Source organism: Nerophis ophidion, linkage group LG17, assembly GCF_033978795.1.
Source record: "Nerophis ophidion isolate RoL-2023_Sa linkage group LG17, RoL_Noph_v1.0, whole genome shotgun sequence".
Taxonomy (NCBI): Eukaryota; Metazoa; Chordata; class Actinopteri; order Syngnathiformes; family Syngnathidae; genus Nerophis; species Nerophis ophidion.
Window position 1 is genome coordinate 42,035,623 of NC_084627.1, and position 27,245 is coordinate 42,062,867.

The 27,245-nt window shown below is 42.0% G+C and overlaps 1 protein-coding gene across 1 annotated transcript in view; it reads left to right on the forward strand.

Moving 5' to 3' along the window:
* The window catches only part of LOC133536451 (ephrin type-A receptor 5), a 195,293-nt gene that overhangs the window by 144,947 nt on the left and 23,101 nt on the right, over window positions 1–27,245 (forward strand). Inside the window, exons 11-15 of the mRNA XM_061876979.1 lie at window positions 3,303–3,428; window positions 7,756–7,941; window positions 8,123–8,184; window positions 20,443–20,510; window positions 20,589–20,730. Coding sequence (XP_061732963.1) covers window positions 3,303–3,428; window positions 7,756–7,941; window positions 8,123–8,184; window positions 20,443–20,510; window positions 20,589–20,730 — 584 coding nt within the window. The remainder of the gene's footprint in view (window positions 1–3,302; window positions 3,429–7,755; window positions 7,942–8,122; window positions 8,185–20,442; window positions 20,511–20,588; window positions 20,731–27,245) is intronic.

Genomic DNA, 27,245 nt, shown 5'->3' on the forward strand with positions numbered 1-27,245 from the left:
TGTGTGTGTGTGTGTGTGTGTGTGTGTGTGTGTGTGTGTGTGTGTGTGTGTGTGTGTGTGTGTGTGTGTGTGTGTGTGTGCGTGCGTGCGTGCGTGCGTGCGTGCGTGCGTGCGTGCGTGCGTGCGTGCGTGCGTGCGTGCGTGCGTGCGTGCGTGCGTGCGTGCGTGCGTGCGTGCGTGCGTGCGTGCGTGCGTGCGTGCGTGCGTGCGTGCGTGCGTGCGTGCGTGCGTGCGTGCGTGCGTGCGTGCGTGCGTGCGTGCGTGCGTGCGTGCGTGCGTGCGTGCGTGCGTGCGTGCGTGCGTGCGTGCGTGCGTGCGTGCGTGCGTGCGTGCGTGCGTGCGTGCGTGCGTGCGTGCGTGCGTGCGTGCGTGCGTGCGTGCGTGCGTGCGTGCGTGCGTGCGTGCGTGCGTGCGTGCGTGCGTGCGTGCGTGCGTGCGTGCGTGCGTGCGTGCGTGCGTGCGTGCGTGCGTGCGTGCGTGCGTGCGTGCGTGCGTGCGTGCGTGCGTGCGTGCGTGCGTGCGTGCGTGCGTGCGTGCGTGCGTGCGTGCGTGCGTGCGTGCGTGCGTGCGTGCGTGCGTGCGTGCGTGCGTGCGTGCGTGCGTGTGTGTGAGAGAAATTGGACGGTCAAAGATCCTGAGGGGTTCCATGGTTGGCATGCTGGTGGAGTCCAAACAGAGCGATGATCATTCATCCATCTTGACAGCTTCATATTTTTGGCGACATGTTGGCATTGTGGTCCTGCTCCCCATCTGTTGCAATTAGGGATGCCTGGGATGGCAATGCCAGGGTGTGTGTGTGTGTGTGTGTGTGTGTGTGTGTGCGTGCGTGCGTGCGTGCGTGTGTCTTGCTCTCTCGCTCTGGTCGACACAAAGAAATAGTCCTACACAAAAGTAGTAATTTATACATATATATATATATATATATATATATATATATATATATATATACACATATATATCAGGGGTCGGCAACCCGCGGCTCTTTGATCACTCTGGTGTGGCTCAGCTATAAACTTGCTCCCGTATTTACCGGGAGATTTCTGACCTCAGTACCTTTCCCTAAAATTCTCTGAGGTTTGCATACTGCGACTTTCACTCGGACAGCAACATTGAGGGCGGTATGTGATGATAATATCCATAACATCCTCTAATACATGTAGCCGTGCCGGCTGTTACCCAACTTTATGTACGTCCCGGCCGGTTAGGTGTTCTGTGAAACCTCTGTTATAATCCTCAGGCGATTGCAAGGCATAGTTGTTCAACAGCCATGCAAGCTACACTGAGGGTTGTGATATAATCAACTTTAACACTCTTACTAATATGCACCACACCAAACAAGAATGACAAACGCATTTTGGGAAAACATCCGCATTGTAACACAACATAAACACAACATAACTAATACCCAGAATCCCATGCAACCCTGACTCTTCCAGGCTACATTATACACTCCGCCCCCCCCACGCCCCCAACCCCGTCCATCGCAGGAGGGGGTTGGTGGTAGCAGGGTGTATAATGTAGCCTGGAAGAGTCAGGGTTGCTTGGGATTCTGGGTATTTGTTATGTTGTGTTACAGTGCGGATGTTTTCCCGAAATGAATGTCATTCTTGTTTGATGTGGGTTCACAGTGTGGCGCATATTTGTAACAGTGTTAAAGTTGTTTAAACTGGCACCCTCAGTGTGACCTGTATGGCTGTTGAACAAGAATGCCTTGCAGTCGCATGTGAGTGTGTGCAGGAGTCACATACAACACGTGACCTTCACTGGTAAGCTATTTGTTCAAGTTGAGGAGGCCACAAAAGACAGTGCCATTGTAGCACGCCCTTATTTCTGTTGATTGGGTTTTGCTCAGCACACGTCCGAGGGAATAGTCACTCTGTAAACCGCGAGTCTTCCGGTCAAATCGGGAGGAATTGTATGAGTAATGCTAATAAGGGGCATTCATATAAAACTCACTGGCCGCTCTAACATCAAATCTTCATGTTTAATTGCGGGCCGCGTGTCTGAGACCCCTGGTTTATACATAGCACAAAGCAAGAAAAAAAACTCTGTACACAGTGTTATTTCATTATAAACTTCAAGAGTCTTATATATATATATATATATATATATATATATATATATATATGTATGTATGTATGTATGTATGTATGTATGTATGTATGTATGTATGTATGTATGTATGTATGTATGTATGTATGTATGTATGTATGTATGTATGTATGTATGTATGTATGTATGTATGTATGTATGTATGTATGTATGTATGTATGTATGTATGTATATTAGGGGTGTAACGGTACGTGTATTTGTATCGAACCGTTCTGCTCTGCTTTCTGCCTCTGTCTCTGCCTCATTGTCCCGCCCACACAACCATCTGATTGGTTACATACAAAGCCAATCAGCAGTGCGTATTCAGAGCGATGTGACAGCCTATCAGCAGTGCGTATTCAGACTTCAGAACGATGTAGTCAATGCTTCAGCATCGAGCAGAGACATTCGTTTAGCAGGGGAGGAGCGGACTCTACCCAAATTATACTAAACACTTCCCAGTCACAACTATTACAAACATCACTATGAGCCCGTTGACTTTCTAGAAACTTCAACTGCAGCTCAGCTCGCTCACAGTATAGGCTTGAGATGAAGGCTAATTAGCTTTTAGCGTATCGTTAGCTCATTTTGCTGTGTGTGTGTGTGTGTGTGTGTGTGTGCACACACTGTTATTTCATTAAATTCCATTGTGTTTCGGGATGAATAGTCTCTCCTATTGCAATTGTACTATTTTTCAGCTATAGTTACATGAATCATTAGTAATGTAGCAGCCTAGTTTTGAATAGCAGGGTCCCTGCTATCACATGTTGATAAAAATACAACATTTACATAATAAAAGTCAACTAAAGGCTTCCCAGATGCTGTAATAAATTAAGCTTAATGAGTTGACATTAAACGGTGTCAATGGAAACTGTTTAATGTTGCACTTTTTATATGTAGAAGAAAGGGTTTTTTCCATTTGATTTAATCAAAGCAACAACTTGAGGCAGTTTAATGTGGATTAACGTCGGCAGAATTATTATAGTGTTCCCAATGTTAAAAATATAAAGCCATTGTTTACAAATTTGGTGAATAAATAACCCAAAAATTGATATTTTGTTGTATTCTTACTGTACCGAAAATGAACCGAACCGTGACCTCTGAACCGAGGTACGTACCGAACCGAAATTTTTGTGTACCGTTACACCCCTTATATATACATATATATATATATATTTGTATATAGTAAGTACTCTGATGTGTGTGTGCAGTAAAGTTCCCAGGAGTGCGCACGTACATCGACCCGCTCACATATGAAGACCCCAACCAGGCGGTGCACGAGTTTACCCAAGAGATCGACGTGTCCTTCATCTCCATTGAGAGGATCATCGGTGCAGGTGAGTTCTTCTTCCTGATACCTTTTTTGGTGTCGTTTATTCACAAGGAAAAAGCAAGTTAAGTTCATGAAAAATGTTTTACCAACTTTTCTTTCACTTCAAGAAGTGCTTCATAAAAATGTTTTAAGTTATGTTATTTATTCGTTATTTGTATGTGTCAGATACATTTTATTGAGTTGCTAATGCAGTACTTCATTGTTATTTTTTTACTTATATTAGTCCCATTCATCCATTTTCTACCGCTTATTCCCTTTGAGGGCGCTGGTGCCTATCTCAGCTACAATCGGGCGTAAGGTGGTCTACACTCTGGACAAATCACCACCTCTTTGCAGATATTAGTCCCACATTATGCAAAAGTAAACTAAACCCATTGGTTTTAACAACTCGATTTTTTTTTGCCAAATTAAAAAAACATTTGCTGAGCTAACAGAAATATCTTCTGTACGTAAGTCAGCAGCATACACGAATGTAAGGAAACGAATCGGTTTGTCACGATTCAACTCTTTCACTTCTTCACGACCTTGAGTATTTGCCCATATCTGATACCATACCATCTAATTTCATAGTGTGGAATGTTGAAAAAAGGCTTGATCGAGTGAAACTACTCAGAAATCAATGAAAAGCACTAACCTATTTATTATTAAATAGAATAGAGTCATGCTGTCTTTAATTTAATTGAAGTGGAGTGGTAATTTGGAAACAGTATTTAAGTGAAGCGAATGACTCCCATGACATAATAAGTCCGACACGTTTGTTACTAAATACACTTTGGATACGTTTTATCTATTTGTGTTATGCAGCTATTGTTACAGTTTGTACAGGGGAAGAAGACACATTTAACTGTACACACAACATACACAAATCAGAAATTAAGTGTGTTAACTAATCCAAATATGTGTATGGTGTGCGACTATGTGTGGGAATTAAATGTTGAGTGTTTCCAATAGTGTTGAGCGAGAGGCAGAAGTCCAAGAGGGGAAAGGCTTGCTCGGAGGTCAATGGACAGGCAGGAAGTTTTGGGGGCAATAGAGAGGCGTCAAAGTCCGTGTCCAGGCGGGAGGTGGAGATCCATAAGGGGCAGCCAGAGAACCAGAAGGGAACACAGGGAGACAAGACACACAGCTCGTAAGGCAGGAACGGATGTAGGCTGCTGGAAGATGACAAGGGGGACACGAGACCAAGCAACACGAAGAGAAAGTATGCATATAGCTTGTAGATTTTCGGCTTACTGTACGGCAACAGGTAGCTACGTTCTGGCCCAGGATAGCATGTTACGCTGGCTTAAGAAGGCAGGTCTACTCATCAGCGACAGGTGCATTGATTGCTGATGATTGCTGCAGCCGGAGTGGGCCGTGAGAGCTGTAACTGTCTTTATTTGTTTTTTAAGTTAAGTTCAAGTTAAATGACTGTCTCACACACACACACACTAAGTGTGGTGAAATGTGTCCTCTGCATTTCACCCATCCCCTTGTTCACCCCCTGGTAGGTGAGGGGAGCAGTGAGCAGCACATTTTTGGTGATTTAACCCCCAATTCCAAACCTTGATGCTGAGTACCAAGCAGGGAGGTAATGGCTCCCGTTTTTATAGTCTTTGGTATGACTCGGCCGGGGTTTGAACTCACAACCTACCCATCTCAGGGTGGACACTCTAACCACTAGTAGGACTTTTTGACTTCATTGAATATGTCTAGCTTGTGTGCATTAGTGTGCTTAGCTGTTGTGTAGCTGATAGTTTTGCACAAGTTCAACGCTTTGATTGATTGAGACTTTTGTTAGTAGATTGTACAGTACAGTACATATTCCGTAGCATCCATCCATCTATCTATTTTCTACCGCTTATTCCCTTTGGGGGCGCTGGTGCCTATCTCAGCTACAATCGGGCGGAAAGCGGGGTACACCCTGGACAAGTCGCCACCTCATCCCAGGGCTATTCCGTACCATTGACCACTAAATGGTAACACCCTAATAAGCTTCTCAACTTGTTTAAGTCCACGTTAATCCTCCAACCATCCATCCATTTTCTACCGCTTATTCAATTCATGTTAAAGACAGCTTGTTTAAAAAGTTACATCGGAAATGTTATTTCTGCAAGCTGATATCATGTTTTTGCTCAACCGTATCTGATGCCAATATTGAATCGGAACACCAGCTGTCTGAACTCAGCAAATATACAAAAGTTCTAAACATCGGAATCTGCCAGCATAAAAGTTCTCCAAGTGAGAAGCAGGCATGAAAGAGTCCGCAGCAACATTGCCAAGAGCACATGTACAGTGGGGCAAAAAAGTATTTTGTCGGCCACCGATTGTGCAAGTTCTCCCACTTAAAATGATGACAGAGGTCTGTAATTTTCATCATAGGTACACTTCAACTATGAGAGACAGAATGTGAAAAAAAAATCCAGGAATTCACATTGTAGGAATTTTAAATAATTTATTTGTAAATTATGGTGGAAAATAAGTATTTGGTCAACCATTCAAAGCTCTCATTGATGCAAGGAGGTTTTGGCTCAAAATATCACGATACATGGCCCCATTCATTCTTTCCTTAACACGGATCAATCGTCCTGTCCCCTTAGCAGAAAAACATGATGTTTCCACCCCCATGCTTCACAGTAGTTATGGTGTTCTTGGGATGCAACTCAGTATTCTTCTTCCTCCAAACACGACAAGTTGAGTTTATACGAAAAAGTTCTATTTTGGTTTCATCTGACCACATGACATTCTCCCAATCCTCTGCTGTATCATCCATGTATCCATTTTGGTATAAACTCAACTCGTCGTGTTTGGAGGAAGAAGAATACTGAGTTGCATCCCAAGAACACCAAACCTACTGTGAAGCATGGGGGTGGAAATATCATGCTTTGGGGCTGTTTTTCTGCTAAGGGGACAGGACGATTGATCCGTGTTAAGGAAAGAATGAATGGGGCCATGTATCGTGAGATTTTGAGCCAAAACCTCCTTCCATCAGTGAGAGCTTTGAATGGTTGACCAAATACTTATTTTCCACCATAATTTACAAATAAATTCTTTAAAATTCCTACAATGTGAATTCCTGGATTTTTTTTTCACATTCTGTCTCTCACAGTTGAAGTGTACCTATGATGAAAATTACAGACCTCTGTCATCATTTTAAGTGGGAGAACTTGCATAATCGGTGGCTATGACTAAATACATTTTAGCCCCACTGCAGGTGGCTGCAGAAATAGTCTGCTGGTTTCAGTTGTAAAAATGGAAGATTGTTGTAGCACATGGGTGTCAAACTCTGGCCCGCGGGCCAAATTTGGCCCGCCGTGTAATTTTATTTGGCCCTTGAGGCAATATCAATTTAACATTAGAGCTGGCCCGCCGATATCATACAGCGACGGTGCCGCTGTAACACCGCATTCACCGCTAATACTCATACTTGCCAACCCTCCCAATTTTCCCGGGAGACTCCCAAAGTTCAGTGCACCTCCAGAAAATCAACCATTCTCCCGAATTTCTACCTGATTCCACCCGGAAAACAATATTTGGGGCGTGTCTTTAAAGCACTCCCTTTAGCGTTCCCTACAACTTGTCATCACGTCTGCTTTTCCTCCGTACAAACAGCGTGCCGAACCCAGTCACATTAATATTTGCGGCTTTTACACACACAAGAGAATACAAAGCATACTTGGTCAACAGCCATACAGGTCTGGGGGTAGCCGTATAAAAACAACTTTAACACTGTTACAAATATGCGCCACACTGTGCACCCACACCAAACAAGAATGACAACCACATTTCGGGAGAACAAATTGTATTTAATATACCATTGATGATTTTCTGTTTGTTTTTTGAAAGTTGATTTTGCACTTTTAAGTTATGTGTTAGAGCAAATTAGTGTAGCAAACTGAGCCGTAATGAACTTTTTATCCATGCACATTCTCTTGCCACTTCAAGGCTTCAGTGTTTGATTCATTCATTATTATTATTTTATTTTCTAATTTATTATTAACCTGTGGAAAAAAAATATGTTCATGTTTACCTCAGAACGCTGCAAATGGAAAAGAGGCATTCCATTTGTATTTGATATGCCATTGATATTTTTTTATTATTATTATTTGAAACTGGATTTTGCATGTCACTATAAAGTTATATAAGCCTTGCTTGCTCAATATTCAATGCAAAACTCATTTGCGTCCCTATTAAAGGTTAATTTGTTGAACTTTGGCCCGCGGCTTTGTTCAGTTTTAAATTTTGGCCCGCTCTGTGTTTGAGTTTGACACCCCTGTTGTAGCAGAAGACAAGATGTTTGCAGGTGAAGGTGGGCTGCAGTGTCATGTCAAGCTGTGTGTGTTGGCCCTCAGGGGAGTTCGGCGAGGTGTGCAGCGGCCCGCTCAGATTACCGGGGAAAAGAGAGATGCAGGTGGCCATCAAGACGCTGAAGGCGGGCTACACGGAGCACCAGAGACGGGACTTCCTGTGGGAGGCGTCCATCATGGGACAGTTCAACCATCCCAACATCATCCGCCTGGAGGGCGTGGTCACCAAGAGTGCGTGTCAATCTTCTGTCCTTCTTCCAAACAATGCAGCAATTACTATTTTACGTACGGCTTCCAGCTGTGAGGCCGTGCAAGTGCAGGCCGGCACACGGCAACCTAGATCAAGATATTATTGTGAGTCCAGGGACTTAAAGCAGATCTTCATGTTGTCTTATATCTTCATTTACTCCAGGCAAGCCAGTGATGATCATCACAGAATACATGGAGAACGGATCACTGGACACATTCCTGAAGGTGAGCTTGGAATAGAGCAGTGGTTCTTAACCTGGGTTCGATCCAACCCTAGGAGTTCGGCGGAGGTCAAGAAACACCCGACTCATCGTGTGAAAAAAAAAACCTTCTCCCGATCGGCGTATTACGGCTACGGCAACAGCAGAAGTAGTTTGTTGTGAGTTTATGCACTGTGTTGGTTTTGTTCTTTGAACAAAGTGATGTTCATGCACGGTTCATTTTGTGCACCAGTAAAAAAAAATATGGTAACACTTTAGTACGGGGAACATATTCACCATTAATTAGTGGCTTATTAACATGCAAATTAGTAACATATTGCTCGGTTGGTAGAGTGGCCGTGCCAGCAACTTGAGGGTTGCAGGTTCAATTCCCGCTTACGCCATTCTAGTCACTGCCGTTGTGTCCTTGGGCAAGACACTTTACCCACCTGCTCCCGGTGCCACCCACACTGGTTTAAATGTAACTTAAATATTGGGTATCACTATGTAAAGCGCTTTGAGTCACTAGAGAAAAGCGCTATATAAATATAATTCACTTCACTTAAATAGTCGTTATTAAGTATGTATTAATGCCTTATTCGGCATGGCCGTATTATAAACCTAACTCTCTAACCCTAACCCTAACCAAATAACTCTAAATTAAGTCTTTGTTACTTAGAATTAGGGCTGCAACAACTAATCGATTAAAATCGATTATAAAAAATAGTTGGCGATTAATTTTGTCATCGATTCGTTGGATCTAAAAAAAAATTTTTTTCACATAAACCTTTATTTATAAACTGCAACATTTACAAACAGCTGAGAAACAACAATCCAAATAAGTATGGTGCCGGTATGCTGTTTTTCAATAAAATACTGGAAAGGATAGAAATGTAATTTGTCTCTTTTATCCGATTATTAATCGATTAATCGAAATAATAATCGACAGATTAATCGATTATCAAATTAGTTGTTAGTTGCAGCCCTACTTAGAATATGTTCCCCTGGTGTCCAAAAAACTCTAAATTAAGTCTTTGTTACTTAGAATTAGGGCTGCAACCACTAATCGATTAAAATCGATTATAAAAATAGTTGGCGATTAATTTAATCATCGATTCGTTGGATCTATATATTTTTTTTCAATAAACCTATTTATAAACTGCAACATTTACAAACAGCTGAGAAACAACAATCAAAATAAGTATGGTGCCGGTATGCTGTTTTTCAATAAAATACCGGAAAGGATTCAAATGTAATTTGTCTCTTTTATCCGATTATTAATCGATTAATCGAAGTAATAATCGACAGATTAATCGATTATCAAATTAGTTGTTAGTTGCAGCCCTACTTAGAATATGTTCCCCTGGTGTCCAAAAAACTCTAAATTAAGTCTTTGTTACTTAGAATTAGGGTTGCAACAACTAATCGATTAAAATCGATTATAAAAATTGTTGGCGATTAATTTAATCATCGATTCGTTGGATCTATATATATTTTTTTAAAATAAACCTTTATTTATAAACTGCAACATTTACAAACAGCTGAGAAACAATAATCCAAATAAGTATGGTGCCGGTATGCTGTTTTTCGATAAAATACTGGAAAGGATTCAAATGTAATTTGTCTCTTTTATCCGATTATTAATCGATTAATCGAAGTAATAATCTACCGATTAATAGATTATCAAATTAGTTGTTAGTTGCAGCCCTACTTAGAATATGTTCCCCTGGTGTCCAAAAAACTGTAAATGAAGTCTTTGTTACTTAGAATATGTTCCCCGTACTAAAGTGTTATCAAAAAACATATACCGTAATTTTCGGACTATAAATCGCTCCGGAGTATAAGTCGCACCCACGGGCAAACTATGCGTGTGACGTCACGGGTTGTGGAGCTCCTCACTTCTGAACATTTTTTACAATCATGGCCACCAGCAGCGAGAGCGATTCGGGCCGAGAAAGCAACGATTTCCCCATTAAATTGAGCGAGGATGAAAGATTCCTGGGTGAAGGACTAGAAAGACTATACAGTGGGAGCGATTCAGATGTTATTAGACAAATTTAATAGGATAATTCTGGAAAATCCCTTATCTGCTTATTGTGTTACTAGTGTTTTAGTGAGATTATATGGTCGTACCTGTACAACCTGAAGGTCGGCATGCACCTTTCTTCAGCACCAGTCGACGGGTGGCTCTGCCCTTCGCAAGGGACCCTCTTCGAAACACGATTTTTCGAAACGATCGCTGCATAATACACTGTACTTTGTGTGTGTGGTCCAATCCAACCGTATTCCATAGTAAAACTTCACCGTCGGGCTTCACGGTGGAAGAGAGGTTAGTGCGTCTGCCTCACAATACGAAGGTCCTGCAGTCCTGGGTTCAAATCCAGGACTCAAATCGGGATCTTTCTGTGTGGAGTTTGCATGTTCTCCCCGTGAATGCGTGGGTTCCCTCCGGGTAATCCAGGTTCCTCCCACTTCCAAAGACATGCACCTGGGGATAGGTTGATTGGCAACACTAAATTGGCCCTAGTGTGTGAATGTGAGTGTGAATGTTGTCTGTCTATCTGTGTTGGCCCTGCGATGAGGTGGCAACTTGTCCAGGGTGTACCCAGCCTTCCACCCGATTGTAGCTGAGATAGGCGCCAGCGCCCCCCGCGACCCCGAAAGGGAATAAGCGGTAGAAAATGGATGGATGGAACTTCACCGTCATCTTTCGGGAATGTAAACAATGAAACAACGGCTGTGTTTGTGTTGCTAAAGGCGGCCGCAATACACCGCTTCCCACCTACAGCTTTCTTCTTTGATGTCTCCATTATTCACTGAACAAATTGCAAAAGGTCCAGCAACACAGTGGGATTATGCGATGAAAACGGACGACTTATAGCTTGGAACGTTGCTGGAACAAAATACTCGTTAACATCGGACAGTTGGTGTGCAAGTGTTGCATCCAGCACTCGTTAACAAGCTTCCATGTGTGTGAGTTGTTTGGAAGCTGCTCAACGCTCGTTGGCAGAGCCATTAACGCGTCCAAATCAGCTTTTATTATTCAGGCGTCATTAACTCGAAGCACCGGGACAGAAATGTACCTGCATGCTGCAAACACTTCACACAATTGGCACAATTGGGGAATCATTTTCACGCTGTCTGGACACTGAAATGTGAATGATCTCTTTCATGCTCCTCCAAGCCTCTCATTGGCTCGGATAGCACCATGGAAGCAGTTAAGGCTCCACCATCCATTTTTTGTTCCCCCTTCAAAATAGAGAAATAAGCTCCTGCCATGCAGCACAAGCGATGTCAGGACGGCACCGTAAATTTCTCAAGGTGCCGTGAGACTTGAGACAAAAAAGGCCGGCGAGTGGAAAGTGCTTACGGGGACCGTCCGGAGAGACCAAGAGGAGGCTCGGTAAAGTCATTACATGGATGGCTGCTGGGAGGAATGACACTGAGTTGTTGCAGCATTTGACAAAGCAGCAAGGCTTGCTCACACCTCAGGCTCAACATCTCATTTCATTTCTAAATGGCATGTTCTGCTCTGGTTCTGAGGAGAAAAGTGGCCACAAAGCTGATTGAGACAAGTAAAAATGTGCCCGACACGACTTTTTCACTTCCCTTACATTACTGATATTGCAGCCCTGACTAATGGCTGGTACTCATTTCCAACAGGAGTCAAGGACTGTTTAGGTCAGGGGTGTCAAACTCAAATACAGAGTGGGCCAAAATTTAAAACTGAACAAAGCCGCGGGCCAATGTTGCACAAATTAACCTTTTAATAGGGACCCAAACAAGTTTTGCATTGAATATTGAACAAGCAAGGCTTAAATAGGGCAGCACGGTGGCACAGGGGTTAATGCAGGGGTAGGGAACCTATGGCTCTAGAGCCAGATGTGGCTCTTTTGATGACTGCATCTGGCTCTCAGACAAATCCTAGCTGACATTGCTTAACGCGATAATTATGAATAATTCCGCTGGTAATCCCAGTGCTAAAAATAATGTGCAAAATATAAAATATTCTCATGCATTTATATCCATCCATCCGTTTCTACCGCACCTGTTCAAGAAGTCACATTAATGGTAAGAAGTATTTTATGTCACGATGGGGGGGGTTGCAGCTTGCTGCGGGGTCGTTTTTCCAGGAAGGCAGACGGACTACTCGGGACATGGCATTTAGGTAAAAACATGATTTAATTTTAACTAAAAAAATATACAAACAAAAATCGCTCTCAGCGGAGGCACAACTTGGGCTAAAGAACAAAGCTAACGCATAAACAGACTGAGAACATAAATCAAACAAAACTTACTTGGCATGGCATGAAGCACGAAACAATGGCAAGGCATGAAACAAGTCAGCACAGGGAGACTGACTGGCAAAGACGAGCTTAAATACTGCCTCTGATTAGTGCTCGGGAAGCAGGTGAACGAGCATTTTGTCCACCAGGGACAGGTGGACAAAATGAGTAACCAAGGAAACCAGACAAGGGAGTGGAAAAAAACAGGAACTTAAAGAGTCCAAAAGACAAACAGCACATGGCCAAACAAAAACATGATCAACAGACATGACATTTTATTTATTATTGGTTAGCTTAAGAATAACAATGTTATGAAAAAGAATAAGAGACTTTTTATACTCTAAAAATGTTGGTCTTACTTCAAAATGCACGCATTTAGTTGTATTAAGTGTTAAAAAATATGATATGGCTCTCACGGAACTACATTTTGAAATATTTGGCTTTCATGGCTCTCTCAGCCAAAAAGGTTCCCGACCCCTGCTGTACAAAGTCGGTCAGAACAGTCGTCCCATTTACGCTTCTGTCTCAAGAGTTTTTACCAAAAATAATTTCATTTAAAAAAATAATTCAACATGATATAGAAGTTGGACTTTAAATTTGGCGCCATTGCTCACGCTAGCTCACATTATTGTCATTTCCGATCTACAAGTCGCTTTTTCCCCCCCACATGTTGAACCCACCGCTTTATTAAATGTGGCGGCTAATTTTTGGATTCCCAAGCTTCACACGCCACCGATAAATTCAGCCGAGTCACTTTAGGTCACGGTGGGCCGATAGAATTGTTGACATTAAATCAAACCCACTCACACAATCATTCATTCAGCCATTTAGCGTGTTGTGGACTGACCCTCATCATAGAGAACACACGACGAATTACACGGGACGCAGCTCCAAAGCCGAAGATGAACGACCCGGCCATCGAAAAAAGAAACAGCCAAAGAACGAAACGGAAATCCACCACCACTAATGGTCCCCGTAAGGTTGGACTGACGGGAAGCCGAAGAAGAGGACTTCGGCCGTTTCTGAGAGGGACGTAGACCGTCTGCAACGACTGCAGAGGCTACTGTATGTCGTTTTACAGACATGCAGTCTGTAAAACTATCTTTTCATACATTTGTAAATGAAAAGAAGTGCCTGTGTGAATATTTAATGGCAAAGCATGAAACAAGTCAGCACAGGGCGACTGACTGGCAAAGACGAGCTTAAATACTGCCTCTGGTTAGTGCTCGGGAAGCAGGTGAGCGAGCATTTTGTCCACCAGAGACAGGTGGACAAAATGAGTAACCAAGGAAACCAGACAAGGGAGTGGAAAAAAACAGGAACTTAAAGAGTCCAAAAGACAAACAAAAACATGATCAACAGACATGACATTTTATTTATTATTGGTTAGCTTCAGAATAACAATGTAATTAAAAAGAATAAGAGACTTATTATACTCTAAAAATGTTGGTCTTACTTAAAAATGCACGCATTTAGTTGTATTCAGTGTTAAAAAAATATTATATGGCTCTCACGGAAATACATTTTGAAATATTTGGCTTTCATGGCTCTCTCAGCCAAAAAGGTTCCCGACCCCTGGGTTAGTGCATCTGCCTCACAATGCGAAGGTCCTGAGTAATCCTGGCTCAATCCCGGGCTCGGGATCTTTCTGTGTGGAGCACGGGTGTCAAACTCTGGCCCTCCGTGTAATTTCATTTGGCCCTTGAGGCAATATCAAATTAACATTAGAGCTGGCCCGCCGCTGTAACACCACATTCACCGCTAATACTCATACTCGTCAACCCTCCCAATTTTCCCAGGAGACTCCCGAAGTTCAGTGCCTCTCCCGATTTCCACCCGTACAGTAATATTGGGGGCGGGCCGTAAAAGCACTGCTTGTGGCGTTCTCTACATGTCGCCATGTCCGCTTTTCTTCCATAAAAACAGCGTGCCGGCCCACTCACATACAATATGCAGCTCATACATACACACACACAAGTGTATGCAAGGCATACTTGGTCAACAGCCATACATGTCACACTGAGGGTGGCCGTATAAACAAGGTTAACACTGTTACAAATATGCGCCACACTGTGAACCCACAGCAAACAAGAATGACAAACACATTTCGGCAGAACATCCGCACCGTAACACAACATAAACACAACCGGACAAATACCCAGAACCCCTTGCATCACTAACTCTTCCGGGACGCTATAATATACACCCCCGCCACCACCAAACCCCGCCCCAAATCAAACCCGCCGCCGAAAAAAGGCATTAAATTGGTGTTTTTATTTAATTTGATATGCTATTGATATTTTTTAATTATTATTATTTGAAACTGGATTTTGCATGTCACTATGAAGTTATATAGGCTTCGCATGGTCAATATTCAATGCAAAACCTGTTTGGGTCCCTATTAAAGGGTTTATTTGTTCAACCTCGGCCCGCGGCTTTGTTCACTTTTAAATATTGGCCCACTCTGTATTTGAGTTTGACACCACTGGTGTGGAGTATGTATGTTCTCCCCGTGACTGCGTGTGTTCCCTCCGGGTACTCGGGCTTCCTCCCATGGAACAGGCAGAGCTTATATAACGTAATAGTGAAAAATCAACTTTCGAAAAACAAACGAAAAAGCATCAGTGGTGTATTAAATACAATTTTATTTAAAAAAAAATAATGCCTCTTTTCTATTTGCAGTCTTCTGAGGTAAATATCAACATTAACTTTTTCCATAGGCTAATAAATTCGAAAATAAAATAAAAATGAGGTGGGCGGGGTTTGGTGGTAGCGGGGGGGTGGGGGGGGGGGGGGTGTATATTGTAGCATTCCGGAAGAGTTCTGTGTATTTGTTGTGTTGTGTTTATGTTGTGTTACGGTGCGGGTGTTCTCCCGAAATGTGTTTTGTCATTCTTGTTTGGTGTGGGTTCACAGTGTGGCGCATATTTGTAACAATGTTAAAGTTGTTTATACGGCCACCCTCAGTGTGACCTGTATGGCTGTTGACCAAGTATGTGTGTGTACAAGCCAAGAGGACGTGACGACATGTTGTAGAGGACGCTAAAGGCAGTGCCTTTAGGGCACGCTCCCAATATTGTTGTCCGGGTGGAAATCGGGAGAATGGTTGCCCAGGGATATTTTCGGGAAGGGCACTAAATTTCGGGAGTCTCCTGGGAAAATTGGGAGGGTTGGTAAGTATGAGTATTAGCGGTGAATGTGGTGTTACTGGGCCAGGTGTAATGTTAATTTGATATTGCCTCAAGGGCCAAATTAAATTTAACGGCGGGCCATATTTGGCCCGCGGGCCAGAGTTTGACACCCATGGTTTAGGTGTTAAGTTTTCTCACACTTTTCAGTCTCATTCGCAAGTGTGGATTCATTTCCGTTCGTCCGAGGTGTGTCGCCGTAGTCAGGAAGTAGTCTGCAGCCATACTTGCTAACCCTCCCGGATTTTCCGGGAGACTCCCGAAATTCAGCGCCTCTCCCGAAAACCTCCCGGAAGAAATTTTTCTCCCGGAAATCTCCCGAAATTCACGCCCCCTCCAGCTCCATGCGGACATGAGTGGGGACAGCCTGTTTTCATGTCCGCTTTCCCACTATATAAACAGCTTGCCTGCCCAATCACGTTACAACATCTACGGATTTTAATAAAAAACTGCACACACAAGGAGACGAAGCAGAAGAACGAGGAAGTTACAGCCATGGCGACGCCGTCTGTAATAGAGTGATCTATGTTGTCTGTCGCCATCTCCTGGTGAATGTTGGCTATAGCGTTATGGGGTTGCTTTTTGATTGGGCAACGATTTACGTGGTTTTGGGCACCTTACAGCAAGTGACTCTCGCCAGTACGCAAATGGCAGAACAAAGGTTACTCAAATAGTGAAAGGTAAGTGTTTTTTTTTTTTAGTAACCAGCAAACACAGTACAGTTAGTAGAACAACTGTGTTTTTCTTACTGTGTATTTGATAGGTGCCGTCTGAAATTCAACTATTTATTTTATTTAAATATATATTAAAATAAATATATATAGCTATAATATATTGAAAGTCAAGTATTTCATACATATATATATATATTTATATATATATTTATATATATGAAATACTCGAGTTGGTGGATTATACTCATCCCCTCTTAACCACGCCCCCAACGCTGATGAGTCGCCACTAGGGCAGCGCCCCGTGAAAGTGTGAAAATTTGGACACGGGGGGGAGGAGGGGGAGTAAGAAATAAGTTGATCCCAGACTAGTGGAGGAAGGGGCTCAGTCTGGGGCCAGGAAAAAAGCACGTTACGTGTTAGGTTTGAACACCGATGACATCTATTAAACCGACAAGAAGCAAGGAATTAAACAGAGACAGGATTCAATTTAGCTCAAAGTGCAGAAATATCTGGGCTCTACTCTTCTGACGAAAGGATTGCGCGCCTCCTCTTTTATTTGGACTTTCCCTGATTACATGGCAACAGCTGTTTCGAAGGGGGCAAGGGGTCATAAACGGTCGTTTCCCTCGGTCACAAAACGGTTCGAAGAAAAGATGCCAGGAGCTTGCATCAGGTCCTGCTTCCTCTCCGCTTTGTAGATCTCGGGTCAAGACGAGATCTTCCTGTGGATTACAATAGATCAAAGAAACCGACACCTTCATGTTGCTTCCCATTGTACACCGTGGAGTTTTACAAGCCTTTTGCTTGGTAAGATCAAAGACAGCTTTGGAAACAGAAAGTGTTGTTAAAACTTACATACAATTATTCCGACATTACGACATACAACTTGAGACTTGCAATGAGGGGAGCAGGGAGCTGCCAACCTGTAGGGGCGACGCTCCGTCGAAAGGAAGTGCTCTTAATTTGGCACTGTCATGATTCTTTGAGCATCTCTACCAGTAAAACCTGCGATATACAATACAAAAATATCAAGCTATTTAGTTGACTTCCTATTGGAGGGAGACATGTTCTCAACATTATATCTCCAAAATCAAAGATTAGAAGTCAAGTAAAAGTTGATTTGATTCAACACGTCGCGTCTCCAATGAGAGCGTCTCAGCTCAGGTCGGTCAGAAGGGCGAAAGATCATCTCTTTATATAAATATGCATCGGATGGAATGAAAGATTAAAGAGCATTTTTCTCATTTCATGCCCAAAAGACTTTCTAATGATATACAGTAATTCATATTATATATTCAGAGCCCCTTCTGATGTTAATTTGGTAGGATTATGTGCAATAATTATTTCCCTAGAATCCGTAGAAAACAGTTTACTTATAGGCCTACTGAAACCCACTACTACCGACCACGCAGTCTGATAGTTTATATACCAATGATGAAATATTAACATTGCAACACATGCCAATACGGCCGGGTTAGTCTACTAAAGTGCAATTTTAAATTCCTGCTGAAAATGTAGCGGTGACGCATGACGAGGACATTTTGTGCCAGCATCGTAGCGAGCTATTAAGTCGTCTGTTTTCATCGCAAAATTCCACAGTATTCTGGACATCTGTGTTGGTTAATCTTTTGCAATTTGTTCAATGAACAATGGAGACATCAAAGAAGAAAGCTGTAGGTGGGAAGCGGTATATTGCGGCCAGCTTTAGCATCACAAACACAGCCAGTGTACATTCCCGAAAGATGACAGTCAAGCTTTACTTTGGAACAGAGATGTCAAGCGAACACGGTTGGATTGGACCACACACACAAAGTGCAGTGTATTATGCAGAGATCATTTTTTCCATTCTGTATTCTGAAGGCGATCTATGTCGTGTGCTACTCCAGCATCGATATCAGCAGCGTCCTCCTGACCATCACCGTCAGCGTCGGGTTCAAAGTGGTATGGCTCTTTCCCTTGTTGCGGTTGGGCCTGGCCGAAGGGTCCTGCCACGGCGCCTCTCACAGCATCTTCCCTATCTAAATCGCTCCCACTGCCCTGTAGTCTTTTATTTTTTTTCTCTAGTCCTTCACTCTCACTTTCCTCATCCACGAATCTTTCATCCTCGCTCAAATTAATTGGGAAAACGTCGCTTTCTCGGTCCGAATCGCTCTCGCTGCTGGTGGCCATGATTGTAAACAATGTTCATCTGGTACAGGCAAGGTTTTTTTATCAGCACCAAAAGTTGTGAAATTTATCGTCGATGTTCTCTACTAAATCCTTTCAGCAAAAATATGGCAATATCGCGAAATGATCAAGTATGACACATAGAATGGACCTGCTATCCCCGTTTAAATAAGAAAATCTCATTTCGGTAGGCCTTTAAAACTTGTGTATGATTAATTTTTATGTCCTGCACTACTATGAAGGGGTGAGGATGAATTGTGTCCTAATTGGGTTGTAAAGGACAAATTATGTTTTTTACATGCACTTTGAACGTCTATACTTATAAAATACTTATATACTATACTATACTATCTGAATCGCTCCCACTGCCCTCTAGTCTTTTTCTTTTCTGTAGTCCTTCACTCTCACTTTCCTCATCCACGAATCTTTCATCCTTGCTCAAATTAATGGGGAAAACGTCGCTTTCTCGGTCCGAATCGTTCTCGCTGCTGGTGGCCATGATTGTAAACAATGTTCAGATGTGAAGAGCTAAACAAACCGTGACGTCACGCGCACATTGTCTGCTACTTCCGATACAGGCAAAGCTTTTTTATCAGAACCAAAAGTTGCTAAATTTATCGTCGATGTTCTCTACTAAATCCTTCCAGCAAAAATATGGCAATATCGCGAAATGATCAAGTATGACACATAGAATGGACCTGCTATCCCCGTTTAAATAAGAAAACCGCATTTCTGTAGGCCTTTAAAACTTGTGTATGATTAATTTTATGTCCTCCACTACTATGAAGGGGTGAGGATGAATTGTGTCCTCATTGGGTTATGAAGGACAACTTATTTTTTTACATGCAATTTGAAGGTCTATACTTATAAAATACTTATATACTATACTATACTATCTGAATCACTCCCACTGCCCTCTAGTCTTTTTTTTTTCTGTCGTCCTTCACTCTCACTTTCCTCATCCACGAATCTTTCATCCTTGCTCAAATTAATGGGGAAAACGTCGCTTTCTCGGTCCGAATCGTTCTCGCTGCTGGTGGCCATGATTGTAAACAATGTTCAGATGTGAGGAGCTCCACAACCCGTGACGACACGCGCACATCGTCTGCTACTTCCGGTACAGGCAAGGCTTTTTTATCCGCACCAAAAGTTGCAAAATTTATCATCGATGTTTTCTACTATATGCTTTCAGCAAAAATATGGCAATATCGCGAAATGATCAAGTATGACACATAGAATGGACCTGCTATCCCCGTTTAAATAAGAAAATCGCATTTCAGTAGGCCTTTAAAACTTGTGTATGATTAATTTTTATGCCCCCACTACTATGAAGGGGTGAGGATGAATTGTGTCCTAATTGGGTTGCGAAGGACAAATTATTTTTTTTTACATGCACTTTGAACGTCTATACTTATAAAATACTTGTATACTATACTATACTATCTGAATCGCTCCCACTGCCCTCTAGTCTTTTTTTTTCGATAGTCCTTCACTCTCACTTTCCTCATCCACGAATCTTTCATCCTCGCTCAAATTAATGGGGGAACCGTCGCTTTCTCGGTCCGAATCGCTCTCGCTGCTGGTGGCCATGATTGTAAACAATGTTCAGATGTGAGGAGCTAAACAAACTGTGACGTCACGCGCACATCGTCTGCTACTTCCGGTACAGGCAAGGCTTTTTTATCAGCACCAAAAGTTGCAAACTTTATCATCGATGTTCTCTACTATATCCTTCCAGCAAAAATATGGCAATATCGCAAAATGATCAAGTATGACACATAGAATGGACCTGCTATCCCCGTTTAAATAAGAAAATCGCATTTCAGTAGGCTTTTAATTGTTATGTCCTGCACTACTATGAAGGGGTGAGGATGAATTGTGTCTTCATTCAGTTGTGAAGGACCAATATTTTTTTTTTAAATGCACTTTGAACGCCTTTACTTATTAAATGTCTTTGTTTTGTTTGCAGAAAAATGATGGTCAGTTCACTGTGATCCAGCTGGTGGGAATGCTGCGCGGCATCGCATCCGGCATGCGGTAGGACCACAAACACCTGCAGACGCACACCCGCAGCACACCCTCACCACGCCTTCCTCTCACCCTCCGTGGCTGCAGGTACCTGTCCGACATGGGCTACGTGCACCGCGACCTGGCAGCTCGCAACATCCTGGTCAACAGTAACCTGGTGTGCAAAGTCTCTGACTTCGGTCTGTCCCGCGTCCTGGAGGACGACCCTGAGGCCGCGTACACCACACGGGTAAAGCTCTGCATTTTTTTATTCGGGGGTGGCATCTGGCGCCATGTTTTCATTTTCACCTCAAAAGAGGTTGTCCAAGGTGACATTTCAAAACGTGACCAACTACTCCTTTTAATATAAAAGCCAATGAAACCCTGGAAAAAAGAGCAGTTGATTGAGGAAGGAAAAGCTGAGGCAGTTTTGGTCCATACATTATTTTACAGTGGGGCAAAAAAGTATTTAGTCAGCCACCGATTGTGCAAGTTCTCCCACTTAAAATGATGACAGAGGTCTGTAATGTTCATCATAGGTACACTTCAACTGTGAGAGACAGAATGTGAAAAAAAATCCAGGAATTCACATTGTAGGAATTTTAAAGAATTTATTTGTAAATTATGGTGGAAAATAAGTATTTGGTCAACCATTCGAAGCTCTCACTGATGGAAGGAGGTTTTGGCTCAAAATCTCCCGATACATGGCCGCATTCATTCTTTCCTTAACACGGATCAATCGTCCTGTCCCCTTAGCAGAAAAACAGCCCCAAAGCATGATGTTTCCACCCCCATGCTTCACAGTAGGTGTGGTATTTTTGGGATGCAACTCAGTATTCTTCTTCCTCCAAACACGACGAGTTGAGTTTATACCATAAAGGATACATGGATGATACAGCAGAGGATTGGAAGAATGTCATGTGGTCAGATGAAACCAAAATAGAACTTATTGGTATAAACTTTATATTGTCCTCAACAGGACAATATAAACTAGGGGTCTCAAACTAAATTTACCTGGGGGCCACTGGATGCAGAAACTGGGTGAGGCTGGGCCGCGAGAAAAGCCGGCCGAGTCACATACTGTTTGAGGCTTCTGCACACCCACGGAAGTGACTGCAAGACATACTGGGTCAACAGCCATACAGGTCACACTGAGGGTGGCCGTATAAACAACTTTATCACTGTTACAAACATGTGCCACACTGTGAACCCACACCAAACAAGATAAACAAACACATTTTGGGAGAATATCCGCACCATAACACAACAGAACAAATACCTAGAATCCCATGCAGCCCCTAACTCTTCCGGGATACAATATACAACCCCGCCCCCTATTGTAGCCTGGAATAGTTAGGGCTGCATTGGATTCTGGGTATTTCTTCTGTTGCGTTTATGTTGTGTTACGGTGCGGCTGTTCTCCCAAAATGTGTTTGTCATTCTTGTTTGGTGTGGGTTCACAGTGTGGCGCATATTTGTAACAGTGATAAAGTGGTTAATACGGCCACCCTCAGTGTGACCTGTATGGCTGTTGATCAACAATGTCTTGCAGTCACTTGCTGCGTCTAAGAAGCCAAATACAACATGTGGTTTTAGAGGACGCTAAAGTCAGTGCCTCCACGGTGCCCCCTTAATATTGTAGTTTGGGCGGATTTCAGGAGAATGATTAAAGGGGAACATTATCACCAAACATATGCAAGCGTCAATATATACCTTGATGTTGCAGAAAAAAGACCATGTATTTTTTTAACCGGTTTCCGAACTCTAAATGGGTGAATTTTGGCAAATTAAACGCCTTTCTGTTTATCGCTCTGGAGAGGATGACGTCAGAATGTGATGTCACCGAGGTAATACAGCCGCCATTTTCATTTTCAACCCATTGTAAACATTGGGTCTCAGCTCTGTTATTTTCCGTTTTTTCGACTATTTTTTGGAATACTTGGAGACATCATGCCTCGTCAGTGTGTTGTCGGAGGGTGTAACAACACTAACAGGGAGGGATTCAAGTTGCACCACTGGCAAGAAATCTGCTGCCAGACCCCCATTGAATTTGCCAGAGTGTCTTCACATTTGAGCGGCGATGCTAAGACAGACATGGCACAGAGATGTATGGATAACCTGCAGGTGCATTTGCAACGATTAAGTCAACGAATCACAAAGGTGAGTTTTGTTGATGTTGTTGACTTATGTGCTAATCAGACATATTTGGTCACGGCATGACTGCCAGCTAATCGATGCTAATATGCTACGCTAATCGATGCTAACATGCTATTTACGCTAGCTGTATGTACATTTGAAACTAGATACCCACATTTAATGCGAAACAAACACTTACCAATCGACGGTTGCTCCAGTGTCACAAGATGCGAAAGTCCTGATCGTTTGGCCCGCACATTTTACCGGCGATGCTAATAAGGCAGCCATGCTATGGGCCACTTCATTAGGTACACCCACGCTATGGCCGAATAGCGTCAATAGCTATTCGCTCAATAGCTTCAATTTCTTCTTCAATTTCGTTGTCGCTATCTGCCTCCATACTCCGACCATCAGTTTCAATACATGCGTGATCTGTTGAATCGCTTAAGCCGCTTAAACCCGAGTCTGAATCCGAGCTAATGTCGCTATATCTTGCTGTGGTAACTGCCATGTTGTTTGTATTGGCAGCACTGTATGACGTCACAGGGAAATGGACAGTCACATCGCAAATAGGGAAAATCAAGAACTTTAAAGCTTTTTTTAGGGATATTCCGGGAGGTGTAAAATTTTGAAAAAAAACTTCGAAAAATAAAACAAGCCACTGGGAACTGATTTTTATTGTTTTTAACCCTTTTGAAATTGTGATAATGTTCCCCTTTAACCCTGGAGGTACACTGAGAATTGTGAGTCTCCCGGAAAATTCGAGGGTATACAAGTATGATGCTGCAAAGCGCCATTCATATAAAACTCGCGGGCCGCACTAACACTAAATTTTCACACCAAGGTGCGGGGCGCAAAATATCGTCTCGCGGGCCGCAATTGTCCGCGTGTTTGAGACCCCTGATACAAACAGTTCATGTTTCATCGTATTGGCAAACAATCATCAATGGCATGATACTTGAAAACGCTTGTACAGTCGACCACGGTTTCAAGACTGCAACTGTTTAATCCCGATTATTTCCGATGGGTCAAATTGCTTCAACCTGAAGTGTTGGTTCAGTCTCAGAGGTTCCACCCCCCATCGCTCTTCATGTTTAATCTTGTGAGTGATTGTATATTGTGATGTCAAGCGGAGAGTCAGATCCTCTCACAGCAGACAGAGTGAGCACGCCGTCATAGGAACATCCTGTCAGAGGAACATCCTGCTTCCTGCAGACCAAGGACCAATTAGCACTCAAGTCGGCCTCTCCAACACTCAATCAGCAGCAAATATGCCGTCACTCATCTCTCCCTGGCAGGCTCCACACACACACACACACACACACACACACACACACACACACACACTAAAGCTTCCATCATCTCCGACCCTTCAAAGAATCAGACTGCTGCTGCCATCATGGATGCAGCATCAAGCTCATTTCACTTCTCCATGCCTGGAAGCACATTTTCCTCTGGAACTCAGCAGTCATGCAAGGAAATGTTCTGTCTGTGCAATGAAAGCTCAATAATGAAGTCTCTCTCTCTCACACACACACACACACATTTTCATGTATTTGTTACCTTCTTGAGATCTGAGAGAAATTACCATGAATTGATTTACGTGGACCCCGACTGAAACAAGTTGAAAAACTTATTCGGGTGTTACCATTTAGTGGTCAATTGTATGGAATAAGTACTGAACTGTGCAATCTACTAATAAAAGTTTCAATCAATCAATCATATGAGTTGGGAAATTGTGTTAGATGTAAATATAAACGGAATACAATGATTTGCAAATCCTTTTCAACCCATATTCAGTTGAATGCACTACAAAGACAAGATATTTGATGTTCAAACTCATAAACTTTATTTTTTCTTGCAAATAATAATTAACTTAGAATTTAATGGCTGCAACACTTGCCAAAGTAGTTGGGAAAGGGCATGTTCACCACCGTGTTACATCACCTTTTCTTTTAACAACACTCAATAAACGTTTGGGAACTGAGGAAACTAATTGTTGAAGCTTTAAAAGTGGAATTATTTACCATTCTTGGTTTATGTACAGCTTAAGTTGTTCAACAGTCTGGGGTCTTGTTGTTGTGTTTTACGCTTCATAATGCGCCACACATTTTCGATGGGAGACATGTCTGTACTGCAGGCGGGCCAGGAAAGTACCCGCACTCTTTTACTACAAAGCCACGCTGTTGTAACACTTGGCTTGGCATTGTTTTGCTGAAATAAGCAGGGGCGTCCATGATAACGTTGCTTGGATGACAACATATGTTGCTCCAAAACCTGTATGGACCTTTCAGCATTAATGGTGCCTTCACAGATGTGTAAGTTACCCATGCCTTTGGCACTAATACACCCCCATACCATCATAGATTTTGGCTTTTGAACTTTGCGTCCATAACAATTTGGATGGTTATTTTCCTCTTTGTTCCGGAGGACACTATGTCCACAGTTTCCGAATATAATTTGAAATGTGGACTCGTCAGTCCACAGAACACTTTTCCTCCTTGCATCAGTCCATCCTAGATGAGCTTGTGCCCAGCAAAGCCGGCGCCATTCCTGGGTGTTGTTGATAAATGGCTTTCGCTTTGCATAGTAGAGTTTTAACTTGCACTTACAGATGTAGTGACCAACTGTAGTTACTGACAGTGGTTTTCTGAAGTGTTCCTGAGCCCATGTGGTGATATCCTTTACACACGGATGTCGGTTTTTGATGCAGTACCGCCTGAGGGATCAACAGTCCGTAATTCGGTTTGTATTCAGTTTCTATTTACATATTACACATTTTCCCAACTCATATGGAAACGGGGTGTGTGTATACATACTATGCAAACATAAAAAAAGCTTGTTGTGAAAAATGAAATTTCACAAGAAAAAGGTCACAATTTCAAAAGAAAAACTTGGATTTTTGGCAGTATTATAATAAAAGTTCTGATTTTACTTAACGCAAGTCAAAAGTTTACAAGAAAAACTGAACATTTGTGCACTGTTATGATAAAAGTTGGAATTTTACTCAATAACAGTCGCAATTTTACAAGACAAAGCTTAACATTTTGGCAATTAAATGAAAAGAGTCGTAATTTTACTTGACAAAAGTCACAATTTTATAAGAACACTTTAAAATGTTGGCAATATTATAATAATAATCTGAGTTTTACTTGGCAATATGATGACAAAAGTCATCATTTTACTTTAAAAATGTCACTGTTCTACAAGAATGACAAAAAATTTACAATATTGTGATAAAAGTCAGAATTATATATGACAAATGTCACCGTTTTGCATTGAAAAGTAATAACTTTATATCAAAAAGTAATAACTTTACAAGGAAATGTTTCAATATTACAGCAACCGAAAGAATAGGAAAAATTGCTCCCAATTTTACAAGAAAAATGTCGACACATTGTGAGAAAAGACTGATTTTATAAAAAAGAAAAAAATGGGGGGAATGTTTTATTTGTAATTGATTTTTAATCTTAATTTTTTACTTCAAGTGATTACATTTTGTCTTCACATACATATTTTTTTATGTTTTTGTAATTAATTTTGGCCAAAGGGGTTCGCCTTTAAATTCCTTACACACACTTGTTATTTCATATGTTGACCAGAGGGGGAGCACTTTTAAAAGCGACACACAGTCAATGTGAAAAATCCTTCCTTTTTTGGGACCACCCTCATTTTGATAGATTTCACCAGCAGGGGTGCAAATGAGACATTGTCTATTAGATGCAATGTTATTGGGACCATCATTTATGTCATCACTTGTTCACACCTCCTCATATGGAAGATACTTTTGCTCCTTCATGTTTCAAGAAGGGTAGAAATACAAGAACACACACACACACACATGTCTTGCCTACTTTGTTTGGACCCACGTTTTGTTAGTAGGTTGTGAGGGCCCCCCTTTCCACTATAGCTAAAATGATGAAAAATATATTTTTAGCACTAGATGGGAGTAGAGAGTTGCAACCTCACTTCAGAATGCAAAACACACACACAAAAAAAAATGTTTCTGTAGATGTGAGGACCGATCGCTGTTGCTAGTTAGATTTGACCGTACACCAGGGGTCACCAACGCGGTGCCCGCGGGCACCAGGTAGCCCGTAAGGACCAGATGAGTCGCCCGCTGGCCTGTTCTAAAAATAGCTCAAATAGCAGCACTTACCTGTGAGCTGCCTCTATTTTTTAAATTTTATTTATTTACTAGCAAGCTGGTCTCGCTTTGCTCAACATTTTTAATTCTAAGAGAGACAAAACTCAAATAGATTTTGAAAATCCAAGAAAATATTTTAAAGACTTGGTCTTCGCTTTTTTAAATAAATTCATTCATTTTTTTACTTTGCTCCTTATAACTTTCAGAAAGACATTTTTAGAGAAAAATACAACCTTAAAAATTATTTTAGGATTTTTAAATATATAGCGTTTTATCTTTTAAATTCCTTCCTCTACATTCCTGACCATTTAAATCAATGTTTAAGTAAATTTATAGTTTTTATTGTAAAGAATAATAGATACATTTGAATTTAATTCTTCATTTTAGTTTCTTTTTTTTCAACTCAGAATATTTGTAAAAAAATTCTTCAAACTTATTATGATTAAAATAAAATAAAAATATTCCGGCGAATCTAGAAAATC